The sequence below is a fragment of the Scyliorhinus torazame genome, chromosome 18 (genome assembly GCF_047496885.1).
Source record: "Scyliorhinus torazame isolate Kashiwa2021f chromosome 18, sScyTor2.1, whole genome shotgun sequence".
NCBI lineage: Eukaryota > Metazoa > Chordata > Chondrichthyes > Carcharhiniformes > Scyliorhinidae > Scyliorhinus > Scyliorhinus torazame.
Window position 1 is genome coordinate 88,508,319 of NC_092724.1, and position 17,617 is coordinate 88,525,935.

General features: G+C 52.3%; 1 protein-coding gene across 2 annotated transcripts in view; it reads left to right on the forward strand.

The window, feature by feature from the left end:
* LOC140395355 (phosphatidylinositol 4,5-bisphosphate 3-kinase catalytic subunit gamma isoform-like) overlaps positions 1 to 17,617 on the forward strand; it is an 88,878-nt gene that overhangs the window by 40,019 nt on the left and 31,242 nt on the right. For both annotated transcript variants that reach the window (XM_072483001.1, XM_072483002.1), the window contains exons 7-8: positions 8,593 to 8,683; positions 9,123 to 9,253. In XM_072483001.1, coding sequence (XP_072339102.1) covers positions 8,593 to 8,683; positions 9,123 to 9,253 — 222 coding nt within the window. The remainder of the gene's footprint in view (positions 1 to 8,592; positions 8,684 to 9,122; positions 9,254 to 17,617) is intronic.

Sequence of the window (17,617 nt, forward strand, 5' to 3'; positions counted from 1 at the left end):
AACCAGCCCATTGTGCTAAACCACTTCCTCACCCTTATTCTCCAAACCCTTGCAATAAATATTACAGGTGGAATTCTCCCATTTTGAGACTAAGTGCGGCGATGGGCGGCTCTGGTGACACCTGTCCTGCCAACCAGAATGACAGGATTCTGCGTCAGATTCTGCACTTGGAACCTCATTAACTATGCATAGGCGAGTTCCCTCCAACTCTGCCGGCAGATGGGCAGCTGATTCACCTGCCCACCTTAACCAATCTTCCATCCATAATGAGATATTACCCAAATCCCGTAGTCCTAATTTCAGCTTCTTTGACACCTTGTCAAATTCTTTCTGAAAATCCCAATATACCACATCCACTGGCCCTCCCTTATTTGCCCTGAAAGTTACAGCCACAAAAATGTCTTATTGATTCGTAAAACATAATTTATTTTCATAAAGATTGATTAACTCTGCCTAATCAAATGCGGATTTCCGAGGTGCCTATAGATTCCAGCATTTTTCCTACTATTGATGTCAGGCTAACTGGTCTGTCATTCCCAATTTTCTCTCTCGTCCCCTTTCTTGAACAGCAGTTACATTTGCTATCTTCCAATCCATATGGCTGTCCTAGAATCAGTGAATTATGGAGATAAAAGCAATGCATCCAATTCTCACGATACCTTCGTCAACCTCACTTGACCCACGGTCGCAACACAGGTGAAATTAGATAATACCCAAGGTTCTTGGCTGAGCCCAATAAACTGTAGTCACCAGGTTTGTAACTTTAACATGCAAGTGACTTTTATTATGTACTGTATTATAATTAAACTGACATGTAACTCGTTTTCCCTTTCCTAACTCCCCCCACTCTCGACACACATACACACACAGACAAACAACACAGGGGGGGAAATGGTGCTTACAAGGGAAATAAAATAAAAGGATAATGATCTTTGATGCACTGGGACAATTTCTAGTTAATATCTTTCTGAAGTTCAGACTTTCATTTTGGTACTTAATATATTTATTCAAATTTTTCAACAAATTTTCAACAACCCCCCCCCCCCCCCCCCAACAAGAAAAGAGAAACAAAAACACAACAATCAGAAATTATACATTGGATTTCCCCATATACAATAACCCCCCATATAACATTTAAAAGCACAAATAGGGAAAAAATCCCACCTTCACCCAAACGCCACCCCAAAAGAGCCTGGCGCAAGAGGAGGAAGAATTAGCGCCCTCAGGCTCGTTCCCACACAGGGCGCCATCTCTAGCCTCTTCCACGCCGCCCCCTCTCCCTCCATTACCCACTTACGGATCATCGCCACATTGGCTGCCCAATAATAGCCACACAAATTCGGCAGCACCAGCCCTCCCTGTCCCTGCTACGCTCCAGAAACACTCTCTTCACCCTCGGGGTCTTATTCGCCCACACAAATCCCTCCTGCTTACCCGTTTGAAAAAGGCCTTGGGGATCAGAATGGGAAGGCACTGGAACACAAAGAGAAACCTTGGGAGGACCGTCATTTTGACCGACTGCACCCTACCCGCTAGCGAGAGCGGCAGCTTATCCCATCTTGTAAAATCCTCCTCCATCTGCTCCACCAACTGCGTCAAATTGAGCTTGATCAGGGCCCCCCAACTCCTAGCTACTTGGATACCCAGGTATCGAAAGTTCCTTTCCGCCCTCTTCAGCAGTAGGTCGTCTATCCCCCTTCCCTGGTCCCCTGAATGCACCACAAAGAGCTCACTCTTCTCTACGTTGAGTTTATACCCTGAAAAGTCCCCAAACTCCCTAAGGATCCGCATGACCTCCGCCATCCCCTCCATTGGATCCACAACATACAACAACAGGTCATCGGCGTACAACGACACCCGGTGTTCCTCTCTCCCCCGGACCAATTTCCTGGACTCCCTCAGTGCCATGGCCAGTGGCTCAATTACCAGTGCAAACAACAAGGGGGATAAGGGGCACCCCTGCCTCGTCCCCCGGTACAGCCGAAAGTATTCCGACCTCCGCCGGTTCGTGGCCACACTCGCCACTTGGGCTCTATATAGCAGCCTGACCCAACTGATGAACCCCTCGCCGAACCCAAACCGCCGCAACACTTCCCAAAGATACTCCCACTCCACCCGATCAAAGGCCTTCTCCGCGTCCATAGCTGCTACTACCTCCGCTTCCCCCTCCACCAAGGGCATCATAATCACATTGAGGAGCCTCCGCACATTTGTATTTAGCTGCCTACCCTTCACAAATCCCGTCTGGTCCTCATGAATCACCCCCGGGACACAGTCCTCAATTCTCGTAGCCAGCACCTTAGCATCAACATTGAGGAGCGAGATTGGTCTATACGACCCACATTGCAATGGATCCTTGTCCCGCTTCAAGATCAAAGAGATCAGCGCCCTGGACATTGTCGGGGGCAAGGTCCCCCCCTCCCTCGCCTTATTACAAGTCCTCACTAGCAACGGGCCCAGCAGGTCCACGTATTTCCGTTAAAATTCAACCGGGAACCCATCCGGCCCCGGGGCCTTCCCCGCCTGCATGCTCCCCAATCCTTTAACCAGCTCCTCCAGCCCAATCGGCGCCCCCAAACCAGCCACCACCTCCTCCTCCACCCTCGGGAACCTCAGCTGATCCAGGTTTAAATCGCATGCCCTCCTCCCCCGCTGGGCCCTCCTCCCCCGCTGCCCCCCCCCCCCCCCAAAATCTGGTCCATAAACCCCCTGAGCACCTTGGCCGCAGCCGGCCTCTTACCCGTCCTGGACCCAGAACAGATCCGGAATCTGACCCAGCATGCATTTCATAAATCCGGCATCATCCCAATTCGGGGCATATACGTTCACCAGTACCACCCGCACCCCCTGCAACCTACCACTCACCATCATATATCGACCTCCATTATCCGCTACAATATTCAGTGCCTCGAACGACACTTGCTTCCCCACCAGTATTGCAACCCCTCTATTCTTCGCATCCAGCCCTGAATGAAAGACCTGCCCTACCCATCCCATTCTCAGCCTAACCTGATCTGCCACCTTCAGATGTGTCTCCTGGAGCATAACACGTCTGCCTTCATTCCCTTTAAGTGCGCGAACACCTGGGCCCTCTTGACCAGCCCGTTCAGGCCCCTCACATTCCAAGTTATCAGCCGGATCGGGGGGCTACTCCTCCTCCCCCCCCCCCCCCCCCCCCCCCCCCCCCCCCCGCCGACTAGGCATCTCCTTTTCTAGGTCAGCCACGTGCCCGCGCCTCCCGCACCCTCCAGTCCCCCAGGCGGTGGACTCCCGCCCCGACTACCTCTCCTACTTCGAGCTCCCCTTTGGCCAATGCAGCAGCAACCCAGTTCTCCCCCCTCCCCCCTCCCCCCACTAGATCCTCATCTAGCCATTTTGCTCCCCCCATGACACTCCTGTAAGTCAGCAGACTCCTGCTGACCCCGGCCTCTCCCGCCATTCCATCGACCCCCCAGTGTGAGAATCCCCCCACCCCTTGGCAGTCAGTGTACGCTCCTCTCCAGCACCGCCCCCCCCTGGCCCTGCCCCCATCCTTCCCTAACGCGGGAAAAAAGCCCGCGCTTTCCTGAGCCGGCCCCGCTCCCTCTGGCGTAGCTCCCTTTTGCGGCCTGACCCCCCTCCCTATCCCCGGGCCTCCAACCCCCTCTTCCTCCGCGGGGCCCTGCCCCTCCAACACCGACGCCCACACTCTCCCACAGCCCCCACATCAAATCCATTCACCCATCCCCACCCATCCCCAAAACAAAAAGAACATTCCCCAAACGCTGTAAACACAGTAAACATCCCCCCATGACAAACCCTCAGTTTGAGTCCAACTTTTCAGCCTGGATAAAGTTCCATGCCTCATCAGGCGTTTCAAAATAGTGGTGCCGATCTTGGAACGTGACCCACAATCGCGCTGGCTGCAGCATCCCGAACTTCACCCCCTTCCGATGGAGCACCGCCTTAGCCCAGCTGAAACCAGCTCTCTTCTTAGCCACCTCCGCACTCCAGTCCTGGTAAATTTGGATCTCCGTATTCTCCCACCTGTTGCTCTGCTCTTTTTTGGCCCATCTCAGGACACACTCTCTGTCCATAAAGCGGTGGAACCTCACCACTACAGCCTTTGGCGGCTCGTGGCTTTGGGTCTCCTTGCCAGGACCCGATGAGCCCCATCCAGCTCCAGGAGCCTTGGGAAAGCTCCCGTGCCCATCAGCGAATTGAGCATCGTGCTCATGTATGCCCCGGCATCGGGCCCCTCCACTCCTTCAGGGAGACCCAGAATCCGAAGATTCTTCCTCCTCGACCTATTCTCCAGGTCCTCAAATTTTTCCGCCCACCTCTTGTGCAGCGCCTCGTGCGCCTCCACCTTCACCGCCAGACCCAAGATCTCGTCCTCGTTCTCCGAGGCTTTTTGTCGCACCTCCCGGATTGCCGCCCCTTGGGCCTTCTGGGTCTCCACAAGCTTCTCAATCGCCGCCTTCATTGGCGCCAGCATTTCTGTCCTCAGCTCCTCAAAGCAGCGTTTAAGAAACTCCTGCTGCTCCTGCGACCACTGCGCCCATGCTGCTTGGTCTCCACCCGCTGCCATCTTGCTTTTCCTACCTCGCACTTTTCGCTGCCCCAGGATCGCTTTTTTAACCGCTCCACTCCTGGTCCAATCCATATACTGTCGGGGGGACCTTGCTGTCACCTTCCCACACTGGAAGCCGTCGAACAATTGCTGTTGGGGCCCCTCTGAAGAGCCCAAAAGTCCGTTCCCGGCGGGAGCTGCCGAACGTGCGACCTACCTAGGCATAGCCGCAACCGGAAGTCTTCTTCCTTTTAGGCTTGAGATGGTTTTCTCTGGCAAGGTTGTCTACCTTCTCTGCAGACTCAGTATCGTTTCAAGTTCACAACAAAGATGTGCCAGGCACTCACTTGTTTTAGAAGGATAGAGCAGTTCTTTCACGTCAGCAAATAGGAGATAGAGAGAGAGAGAGAGAGAGAGAGAGAGAGAGGGATAAAATATTCCTTCTTCCAAGGTCTAAACATTTCTGCCCAGTTCTCTCAGAAAGCATCATGCAGGAACCAGTCACTGACTGTTGTCAGGCAGAATACGGTCCCTGGTCAACTCATCAGTTGCCAGTTAACTAATCAAAGTCCCTCCAAAGCTGGTTCCTAAGATCCACTCGGTGCCAAAGAGTCTGGCATCTCCCTTCCAAAATACAAAACCTGGGAACACAATGACCTGGCAAGCAGGCTGCTTCAACTTGGAATCTTCTGGTTAAAGTCACATCCCGATTATGGTTCCATGGATCAAAATAATAAAAAGAAAAGAAATGGGAACAAAGGAAATAAACAGGAAGGATTCTTACACAATATACTTGTTTATTCTTGTTAAGTAATCCTTAATTCATGCAAATATATTACCCTAAATCCCCATGGGCCTGAATCTTGTGTAACATTTTGTGTGGCACCAAATTGCAAGCTTTTCGAAAAGCCCAATATACTACATCAACTGGTTCCCCTGCTCTCCCATCCACCCTTCCTGTTATATATCAATATAATGCAGCCACCTCTTTTAAAACACTGGGCTGTGGAACCAAGTCCAGTGCATTTATCAGCTTTAGTGCCATTAATTTTTCCAGTATTGTTTCTTTAATATTTATAAACTAAATTCCTCTCTCCCATTGGACTCTTGGTTCCCCAATATAGCTGGTAAGTTATTTTCCCCTCTACTGGGAAAACAGACACAAACTGTTTGTTTAACTTCTCTGCTATTTCTATATTCCCCATTTTAATTGTTCCAGTCTCTGCCGCTAAGAGATCCACACTGAAATTTGCTCACCTCTTACTTTTAAAATAATTGTAAAAGCTGGTGGAATTTAAATTCAATTCCATTAATTAATACATTCAATTAATTACAAAAAAATCTGGAAGTGAAAACTAGTCTCAGTAGCGATGACCATGAAACTGTCAGAAAAACCCTGCTGGTTCACTCGTGTCCTTTAGGGAAGGAAATCTGCCATCCTTACCTGTCTGGCCTACATGTAACTTCAGACCCACAGCAATGTGGTTGACTCTTAGCTGCTCTCAAGGTCAATTAGGGATGGGTAACAAATGTTGGCCAAATAAAAGGCTCACACAATACATTCTGATATTTCTTGCTGGTTTACTTTCACAGGTTGTTTTCTCCCTCCTTTCAAGTTCTTGTTCATCCTTTGTCACTCCTCAGACTTGCTACTCTTTTTTTGACAATATTATAAACCTCTTCCTTTAACTAATACTATCTTTAACTTTTCTTGTTAGCCACGGTGGGACCACTTTTTCTGGGAGTTTCTATCCTTCAAAGCGATGTATATTCATTGAGCATGATGAATTGCATCTTTAAATAATGGAATCATAGAGTTTACAGAGCAGAAGTAGGCCATTTGGCCCATCGATGTTTGGCATTGCTTATCTACGATGGGAAGGAAGCCCAGTAATATACACAGTAAGAAGTCTTACAACACCAGGTTAAAGTCCAACAGGTTTGTTTCAAACACCAGCTTTCGGAGCACTGCTCCTTCCTCAGGTGAATGAAGAGGTATGTTCCAGAAACATATATATAGACAAATTCAAAGATGCCAGACAATGCTTTTAATGCGAGCATTGGCAGGTAATTAAGTCTTTACAGATCCAGAGATAGGGGCAACCCCAGGTTAAAGAGGTGTGAATTGTGTCAAGCCAGGACAGCTTGCGAAATCCTACCAACTGCCCTGGCTCCGAAAGCTAGTGATTCGAAACAAACCTGTTGGACTTTAACCTGGTGTTGTAAGACTTCTTACTGTGCTCACCCCAGTCCAACGCTGGCATCTCCACATCAGTAATATACAGGCATGTAATAATAATAATCTTTATTGTCACAAGTAGGCTTACATTAACACTGCAGTGAAGTTACTGTGAAAAGCTCCTAGTCAACACACTCTGGCGCATTTTCGAGTACACTGAGGGAGAATTCAGAATGTCCAATTCACGTAACAAGCACGTCTTTCGCAACTTGTGGGAGGAAACAGAAGCACCCGGAGGAAACCCACGCAGACACGGGAAGAAAGTACAGACTCTGCACAGACAGTGACCCATGCCGGGAATCGAACATGGGACCCTGGCGCTGTGAAGCAACAGTGCTAACCACTGCTACTGTGCTGCCCATAGTGAATGTCAAAGAGGAATGGGTGATTAATCTTTATGCTTTGTAAAGCAAAGATGAGTTTTGCTAGGTTTGCACACCTCTGCAAATGTCCATTGGATAAGAGGAGGTTAAGGGCATAACCTGATACAAAGCAGTTCACAATATAAATGCACAATGTACAGCACCATTCGCGATCCCTCAGATAATGAAGCAGTCCATGTCCAAATGCAGCAAGACCTGGACAATATTCAGGCTTGGGCTGACAAGTGGCAAGTTACATTTGCACCACTGAAGTACCAGGCAAAATGACTATTTCCTGCAAGAGAGGATCTAACCCTTACCCCTTGACATTCAATGGCATTACCATCGCTGAATCCCCCATAATCAACATCCTGGGGGTTACCATTGATCAGAAACTGAATTGGGCTAGCCATATTAACACTGTGGCTATCAGAACAGGTCAGAAGCTAAGAATCCTCCTGACCCCTCCTGACCCCTCCAAAGCCGGTCCACCATCTACAAGGCACAAGTCAGAAGTGTAATGGAATACTCTCCACTTGCCTGGATCAGTGTAGCTCCTCTAACACTCAAGATGCTTGACACCATCTAGGACAAAGCAGTCCCCTTGATTGCTCCCCCTTCCACAAACATTCAATCCCTCCACCACCGATGAACAGTGACAGCCGTGTGTACCATCTACAAGATGCACTGCAGAAACTCGCTAAAGTTCCTCAGGCAGCACCTTCCAAACCCACGACCACTACCATTTAGAAGGACAAGGGCAGCAGATACCTGCAACGTCACCACCTGGAGGTTCCCCTCCAAGTCACTCACCATTCTGACTTGCAAATATATTGCATTTCCTTCACTGTCGCTGGGTCAAAATTTGGAAACACCTTCCTTAACAGCACAGTGTGTGTACCTACATCTCAGGAACTGCAGCACTTCAAGAAGGCAGCTCACCACCACCTTCTGAAGGGCAACTAGGAATGGGCAATAAATGCTGGCCTAGCCAGCGGAGCCCACATTCCGTAAAATGAATCAAAAAAACATGTCACTGGATAAGGGGGTCATACCTGCCTCATAATGTGTGGAGTCTGCACGTTTGCCCCGTGTCTGCGTGGGTTTCCTCTGGGTGCCCTGATTTCCTCCCACAAGTCCCGAAAGACGTGCTATTAGGTGAATTGGACATTCTGAATTCTCCCTCCGTGTACTCGAACAGGCCAGAGTATGGCGACGCGGGGATTTTCACAGTAACATCATTGCAGTGTAATGTAAGCCTACTTGTGACACTAATAAAGATTATTATAATGTAACACGGGGAACACAGCAAAGCTTACCCATGGGGAGAAGCAACCAAAGTTGGTAACAGGTGTAGACCATTGTTCCATGACTCTGCTTAGTTACTTCTTTGAATGCTCTTGTTTCGTGAATATAACAATACTTCCATTTATCCACAGATCCTTCTCATTATGGACTCAATCTGGGAGACAGAATCCTTGGACCTTTGTTTGTTGCCGTACGGATGCATTGCAACAGGGAACAAAATTGGTATAAAAAATAATTCTCTTTACTCTGGCCTCGCAGACTCTGTCCGTGTTTAGAAAATGGGTGTGGAAAACTGGATGGTTCAGACATGAACTTGCCACCTCTGAAACCAGGGTTCAAATGTAGCTTCGATCAATGGGCTCAAAGTGGCCGTCGGCACCCCTTGTGACTTGAGTTTGGCCAATCTGGGTCTAGTCCCGAGAGAAGTTTGAGTTTAGAGCACACAATTGGAATTAGCTGGCAATGACCTATACAATGTGGTTAATGTAAGAAATGTGGCTGGAAATTGAAAGTGTTTGATTCAATATTCTCAGTACTAGCATCAAATAAAGCCCAATCACTTAGGAGATGGTTACAGGGTGATGTGATAACCTGCGTTTTAGACTTCTGATTAAAAATTGTTCAAGATCACAAACCCAAAGATTTTGCTGCACTTCTGCAGGAATGATTCAGATTGTAAAAGATGCCACGACCATAGCCAAGATCCAGCAAAGCACAGTTGGCAACACCGGGGCATTCAAGGATGAAGTGTTGAATCATTGGCTGAAAGACAAGTGCCCAATTGAGGACAAGGTAAATGGACTACCTGCTGTGTGCCAGAGAAGGTAAATTGTACAGGTCAGACTCTAAAGTACAGGGGCAATACAGGAGGCACAGGGCCAGCTCACAGGTACGGGACTGCTTCACAGATACCAACCGAACTGCTTCACAGGTACCGACAGGACTGCTTCACAGGTACCAACCGAACTGCTTCACAGGTACCGACCGGACTGCTTCACAGGTACCAACCGAACTGCTTCACAGGTACCGACCGGACTGCTTCACAGGTACTGACCGGACTGCTTCACAGGTACCGACCGAACTGCTTCACAGGTACCGACCGGACTGCTTCACAGGTACTGACCGGACTGCTTCACAGGTACCGACCGGACTGCTTCACAGGTACCGACCGGACTGCTTCACAGGTACCAACCGAACTGCTTCACAGGTACCGACTGGACTGCTTCACAGGTACCGACCGCCTGCTTCACAGGTACCGAGCGGACTGCTTCACAGGTACCGACCGGACTGCTTCACAGGTACCGACCGAACTGCTTCACAGGTACCGACCGGACTGCTTCACAGGTACCGACCGGACTGCTTCACAGGTACCGACCGGACTGCTTCACAGGTACGGGACTGCTTCACAGGTACCGACCGGACTGCTTCACAGGTACCGACCGGACTGCTTCACAGGTACCGACCGGACTGCTTCACAGGTACCGACCGGACTGCTTCACAGGTACCGACCGGACTGCTTCACAGGTACCGACAGGACTGCTTCACAGGTACCGACAGGACTGCTTCACAGGTACCGACCGGACTGCTTCACAGGTACCGACCGAACTGCTTCACAGGTACCGACCGGACTGCTTCACAGGTACCGACCGGACTGCTTCACAGGTACCGACCGCCTGCTTCACAGGTACCGACCGGACTGCTTCACAGGTACCGACCGGACTGCTTCACAGGTACCGACCGAACTGCTTCACAGGTACCGACCGAACTGCTTCACAGGTAGCGACCGAACTGCTTCACAGGTACCGACCGGACTGCTTCACAGGTACCGACCGGACTGCTTCACAGGTACCGACCGGACTGCTTCACAGGTACCGACCGGACTGCTTCACAGGTACCGACCGGACTGCTTCACAGGTACCGACCGGACTGCTTCACAGGTACCGACCGGACTGCTTCACAGGTACCGACCGGACTGCTTCACAGGTACCGACCAAACTGCTTCACAGGTACCGACCGGACTGCTTCACAGGTACCGACCGGACTGCTTCACAGGTACCGACCGAACTGCTTCACAGGTACCGACGGGACTGCTTCACAGATACGGGACTGCTTCACAGGTACCGGCTGAACTGCTTCACAGGTACCGACCGGACTGCTTCACAGGTACGACCGGACTGCTTCACAGATACCGACTGGACTGCTTCACAGGTACCGACCGAACTGCTTCACAGATACTGACCGGACTGCTTCACAGGTACCGACAGGACTGCTTCACAGGTACCGACAGGACTGCTTCACAGGTACTGACAGGACTGCTTCACAGGTACGACCGGACTGCTTCACAGGTACCGACCAGACTGCTTCACAGGTACCGACCGGACTGCTGCTTCACAGGTACCGACAGGACTGCTTCACAGGTACCGACTGAACTGCTTCACAGGTACGGGACTGCTTCACAGGTACCGACCGGACTGCTTCACAGGTACGACCGGACTGCTTCACAGATACGGGACTGCTTCACAGGTACCGACCGAACTGCTTCACAGGTACCGACCGGACTGCTTCACAGGTACTGACCGGACTGCTTCACAGGTACCGACCGAACTGCTTCACAGGTACCGACCGAACTGCTTCACAGGTACCGACAGGACTGCTTCACAGGTACCGACCGGACTGCTTCACAGGTACCGACCGGACTGCTTCACAGGTACCGACCGGACTGCTTCACAGATACGGGACTGCTTCACAGGTACCGACCGGACTGCTTCACAGGTACCGACCGGACTGCTTCACAGGTACCGACCGGACTGCTTCACAGATACGGGACTGCTTCACAGGTACCGACCGGACTGCTTCACAGGTACCGACCGGACTGCTTCACAGGTACCGACCGGACCGCTTCACAGGTACCGACCGGACTGCTTCACAGTTACCGACCGGACCGCTTCACAGGTACGGGACTGCTTCACAGGTACCGACCGAACTGCTTCACAGGTACCGACCGGACTGCTTCACAGGTACCGACCGGACTGCTTCACAGGTATCGACCGGACTGCTTCACAGGTACCGACCGGACTGCTTCACAGGTACCGACCGAACATCTTCACAGGCACCGATCGGACTGCTTCACAGGTACCGACCGGACTGCTTCACAGGTACCGACCGGACTGCTTCACGGGTACCGACCGGACTGCTTCACAGGTACCGACCGGACTGCTTCACAGGTACCGACCGGACTGCTTCACAGGTACTGACCGGACTGCTTCACAGGTACCGACCGAACTGCTTCACAGGTACCGACCGGACTGCTTCACAGATATGGGACTGGTTCACAGGTACCGACCGGACTACTTCACAGGTACTGACCGGACTGCTTCACAGGTACCGACCGAACTGCTTCACAGGTACCGACCGGACTGCTTCACAGGTACCGACCGGACTGCTTCACAGATATGGGACTGGTTCACAGGTACCGACCGAACTGCTTCACAGGTACCGACCGAACTGCTTCACAGGTACCGACCGGACTGCTTCACAGGTATCGACCGGACTGCTTCACAGGTACCGACCGGACTGCTTCACAGGTACCGACCGAACATCTTCACAGGCACCGATCGGACTGCTTCACAGGTACCGACCGGACTGCTTCACAGGTACCGACCGGACTGCTTCACAGGTACCGACCGGACTGCTTCACAGGTACCGACCGGACTGCTTCACAGGTACCAGCCGGACTGCTTCACAGGTACCGACCGGACTGCTTCACAGGTACCGACCGAACTGCTTCACAGGTACCAGCCGGACTGCTTCACAGGTACCGACAGGACTGCTTCACATGTACCGACCAAACTGCTTCACAGATATGGGACTGGTTCACAGGTACCAGAAAAACACACAGGCACCAGAAAAACTCACAGATACTGGACTGCTTCACAGGTACCGACCGGACAGGTTCACAGATACTGGACTGGTTCACAGGTACCGACCAGACAGGTTCACAGATACTGGACTGGTTCACAGGTACCGACCGGACTGCTTCATAGGTAACGTCAGGACTGCTTCACAGGTACCGACCGGACTGCTTCACATGTACCGACCGGACTGCTTCACAGGTATCGACCGGACTGCTTCACAGATACCGAGCGGACTGCTTCACAGGTACTGACCGGACTGCTTCACAGATACCGACTGGACTGCTTCACAGGTACCGACCGGACCGCTTCACAGGTACCGACTGAACTACTTCACAGGTACGACCGGACTGCTTCACAGGTACCGACCGGACTGCTTCACAAGTACCGACCGGACTGCTTCACAGGCACCGATCGGACTGCTTCACAGGTACCGACAGGACTGCTTCACAGGTACCGACCGGACTGCTTCACAGATACCGACCGGACTGCTTCACAGGCACCGATCGGACTGCTTCACAGGTACCGACAGGACTGATTCACAGGTACCGACCGGACTGCTTCACAGGTACCGACCGAACTGCTTCACAGGTACCGACCGAACTGCTTCACAGGTACCGACCGGACTGCTTCACAGGCACGGACCGGACTTCTTCACAGATACCGACAGGACTGCATCACAGGTACCGACCGGACTGCTTCACAGATACGGGACTGCTTCACAGGTACCGACCGGACTGCTTCACAGGTACGGGACTGCTTCACAGGTACCGACCGGACTGCTTCACAGATACGGGACTGCTTCACAGGTACCGACCGGACTGCTTCACAGGTACCGACCGGACTGCTTCACAGGTACGACCGGACTGCTTCACAGGTACCGACCGGACTGCTTCACAGGTATTGACCGGACTGCTTCACAGGTACCGACCGGACCGCTTCACAGGTACCGACCGGACTGCTTCACAGATACCGACCGGACTGCTTCACAGGTACCGACCGGACCGCTTCACAGGTACCGACTGAACTACTTCACAGGTACGACCGGACTGCTTCACAGGTACCGACCGGACTGCTTCACAAGTACCGACCGGACTGCTTCACAGGCAACGATCGGACTGCTTCACAGGTACCGACAGGACTGCTTCACAGGCACCGATCGGACTGCTTCACAGGTACCGACAGGACTGCTTCACAGATACGGGACTGCTTCACAGGTACCAACCGGACTGCTTCACAGGTACGACCGGACTGCTTCACAGATACGGGACTGCTTCACAGGTACCGACCGGACTGCTTCACAGGTACGGGACTGCTTCACAGGTACCGGCCGGACTGCTTCACAGATACGGGACTGCTTCACAGGTACCGACCGGACTGCTTCACAGGTACCGACCGGACTGCTTCACAGGTACCGACCGGACTGCTTCACAGGTATTGACCGGACTGCTTCACAGGTACCGACCGGACTGCTTCACAGGTACCGACCGGACTGCTTCACAGATACCGACCGGACTGCTTCACAGGTACCGACCGGACCGCTTCACAGGTACCGATCGGACTGCTTCACAGGTACCGACCGCCTGCTTCACAGGTACCGAGCGGACTGCTTCACAGGTACCGACCGGACTGCTTCACAGGTACCGACCGAACTGCTTCACAGGTACCGACCGGACTGCTTCACAGGTACCGACCGGACTGCTTCACAGGTACCGACCGGACTGCTTCACAGGTACCGACCAAACTGCTTCACAGGTACCGACCGGACTGCTTCACAGGTACGGGACTGCTTCACAGGTACCGACCGGACTGCTTCACAGGTACCGACCGGACTGCTTCACAGGTACCGACCGGACTGCTTCACAGGTACCGACAGGACTGCTTCACAGGTACCGACCGGACTGCTTCACAGGTACCGACCGGACTGCTTCACAGGCACCGATCGGACTGCTTCACAGGTACCGACAGGACTGATTCACAGGTACCGACCGGACTGCTTCACAGGTACCGACCGAACTGCTTCACAGGTACCGACCGAACTGCTTCACAGGTACCGACCGGACTGCTTCACAGGCACGGACCGGACTTCTTCACAGATACCGACAGGACTGCATCACAGGTACAGACCGGACTGCTTCACAGATACGGGACTGCTTCACAGGTACCGACCGGACTGCTTCACAGGTACGACCGGACTGCTTCACAGATACGGGACTGCTTCACAGGTACCGACCGGACTGCTTCACAGGTACGGGACTGCTTCACAGGTACCGACCGGACTGCTTCACAGATACGGGACTGCTTCACAGGTACCGACCGGACTGCTTCACAGGTGCCGACCGGACTGCTTCACAGGTACCGACCGAACTGTTTCACAGGTACCGACCAGACTGCTTCACAGGTACCGACCGGACTGCTTCACAGGTACCGACCGGACTGCTTCACAGGTACCGACCGAACTGCTTCACAGGTACCGACCGAACTGCTTCACAGATATGGGACTGGTTCACAGGTACCAGAAAAGCACACAGGCACCAGAAAAACTCACAGTTACTGGACTGATTCACAGGTACCGACCGAACTGCTTCACAGGTACCAACCGGACTGCTTCACAGGTACCGACCGAACTGCTTCACAGATACTGGACTGGTTCACAGGTACTGACTGGACAGGTTCACAGATACTGGACTGCTTCACAGGTACCGACCGGACTGGTTCACAGGTACCGGACTGGTTCACCGGTACCGGACTGGTTCACAGGTACCGACCGGACATGTTCACCGGTACCGGACTGGTTCACAGGTACCGACCGGACAGGTTCACAGGTACCGGACTGGTTCACAGGTACCGACCGGACAGGTTCACCGGTACCGGACTGGTTCACAGGTACCGACCGGACAGATTCACAGGTACCGGACTGGTTCACAGGTACCGGACTGGTTCACCGGTACCGGAACAACTCTCAGGTGCCGGACGTTCAGGGATCTTAGCCGAATGTAGAAGTGCTGAAAATGTTCGGTCATTTCATAGAACATAGAACATAGAACAATACAGCGCAGTACAGGCCCTTCGGCCCACGATGTTGCACCAAAGCAAAAGCCATCTAACCTACACTATACCATTATCATCCATATGTTTATCCAATAAACTTTTAAATGCCCTCAATGTTGGCGAGTTCACTACTGTAGCAGGTAGGGCATTCCACGGCCTCACTACTCTTTGCGTAAAGAACCTACCTCTGACCTCTGTCCTATATCTATTACCCCTCAGTTTAAAGTTATGTCCCCTCGTGCCAGCCATTTCCATCCGCGGGAGAAGGCTCTCACTGTCCACCCTATCCAACCCCCTGATCATTTTGTATGCCTCTATTAAGTCTCCTTTCACAGGAACCAACTCTCCTTTGACATCTCTGTCTCCATTTCTGACGAAGCACTGTCTACCAATATGGACCACAGTGGTTCAAGAAGGCAGCCCACTCTTACCTTCTCAAGAGCAAATAGGGATGGGCAATAAATAGAGGCCTAGTCAGCAACGCTCACGTCTCGTGAAATAATTTTTAAAATATTCATTACGAACCCTCCAACTCACACAGCTCCTCACACCCTGCTCCCTTTACGAATTCCAACCCATTCTAACAGTTGGTCTATCTCAGCTGTTCCGATGATGCTACTATCCAAAATGGCATTTCGGACATGTCTTCCTTTTTCCTGAGCAGATGTTCTTTCTCTCTCTCTCTCTCCCCCCCCCACCACCACCACCCCCCACCACCACCCCCCACTGTGGTTGAGAGGTCCCTCAACTGCGTCCGACCCATCTCCTACACTTCTGCCTTCACGCCTTCCCTTCCACCCCCCAGAACCATGATAGGGTCCCCTTAGTCCTCACTTTTCATCCCACTATCCACCGCATTCAAAGGACCATCCTCTGCCATTTCTGTGATCACCAAACATATCTTCCCCTCACCTCCTCTGCCAGTATCCCATAGGGACCGCCCCCCCTCCCCGTCCCCGTCCCCACCCCATGACACCCTGGTCCACTGGTGTGGTTGCCCAAGACATCTTGGAGACCTGCTTTAGAAGTTCTTCAGTCATGTCAACTTCAGTCATTTTTTTTTTAAAAATAATTTTTACTAAGGTTTTCACAGAATATCAAATAACAAAATGAAAAAGGAACCCAACAGGGTTAAATACAAAACACAGTAAAAAACCAACCTTCCATATCCCCCCTCCCCCCTGTACATAAATAATAAATCAATACCCCGACTTAACACAAAGCCAACATAGCAAAGATATACACCCCCTCAGATCCCCCAGCGTAGATAAACAAAAATAAAGTAAACCACCCCCCCCCCCCCCCCCCACCATTCCCGAGCTGCTGCTGCCATTGACCAATGTCTACCGTTCTGCCAGGAAGTCTAAGAACGGTTGCCACCACCTGAAGAACCCTTGTACCGACCCTCTCAAGGCGAATTTCACCCTCTCCAACTTAATAAACCCCACCATATCGCTGATCCAGGATTCCACGCTTGGGGGCCTCGCGTCCTTCCACTGAAGAAGAATCCTCCGCCGGGCTACCAGGGACGCAAAGGCCAGAATACCGGCCTCTTTCGCCTCCTGCACTCCCGGCTCCTCTGCCACCCCAAATATTGCGAGCCCCCAGCCCGGTCTGACCCTGGATCCTACCACCCTCGACACCGTCCTCGCTACGCCCTTCCAAAATTCCTCCAGGGCTGGGCATGCCCAGAACATATGGGTGTGGTTTGCTGGGCTCCCTGAGCACCTAACACACCTGTCCTCACCCCCAAAAAACCGGCTCATCCTTGTCCCGGTCATGTGTGCCCTGTGCAGCACCTTAAACTTCGCGCACGAAGATGAAGAGTTCACCCTCCCTAAGGCATCTGCCCATGTCCCTTCCTCGATCTCCTCTCCCAACTCCTCCTCCCACTTACCTTTCACCTCCACCACCGAGGCCTCCTCCTCCTCCTGCATCACCTGGTAAGTTTCCGAGATCTTGCCCACTCCCGCCCCCCCCCCCGAGAGCACCCTGCCCTGTACTGTGCATGGCAGCAGCCGCGGGAATTCTACCACCTGCCGCCTGGCAAACACCCTTACCTGTAAGTACCTGAAGGTGTTCCCCGGGGGGGAGCCCATACTTCTCCTCCAACTCACCCAGGCTCGCGAACTTCCCGTCCACAAACCGGTCTCCCAACCTTCGTATCCCTGCCCTGTGCCATCCCGAAAACCCT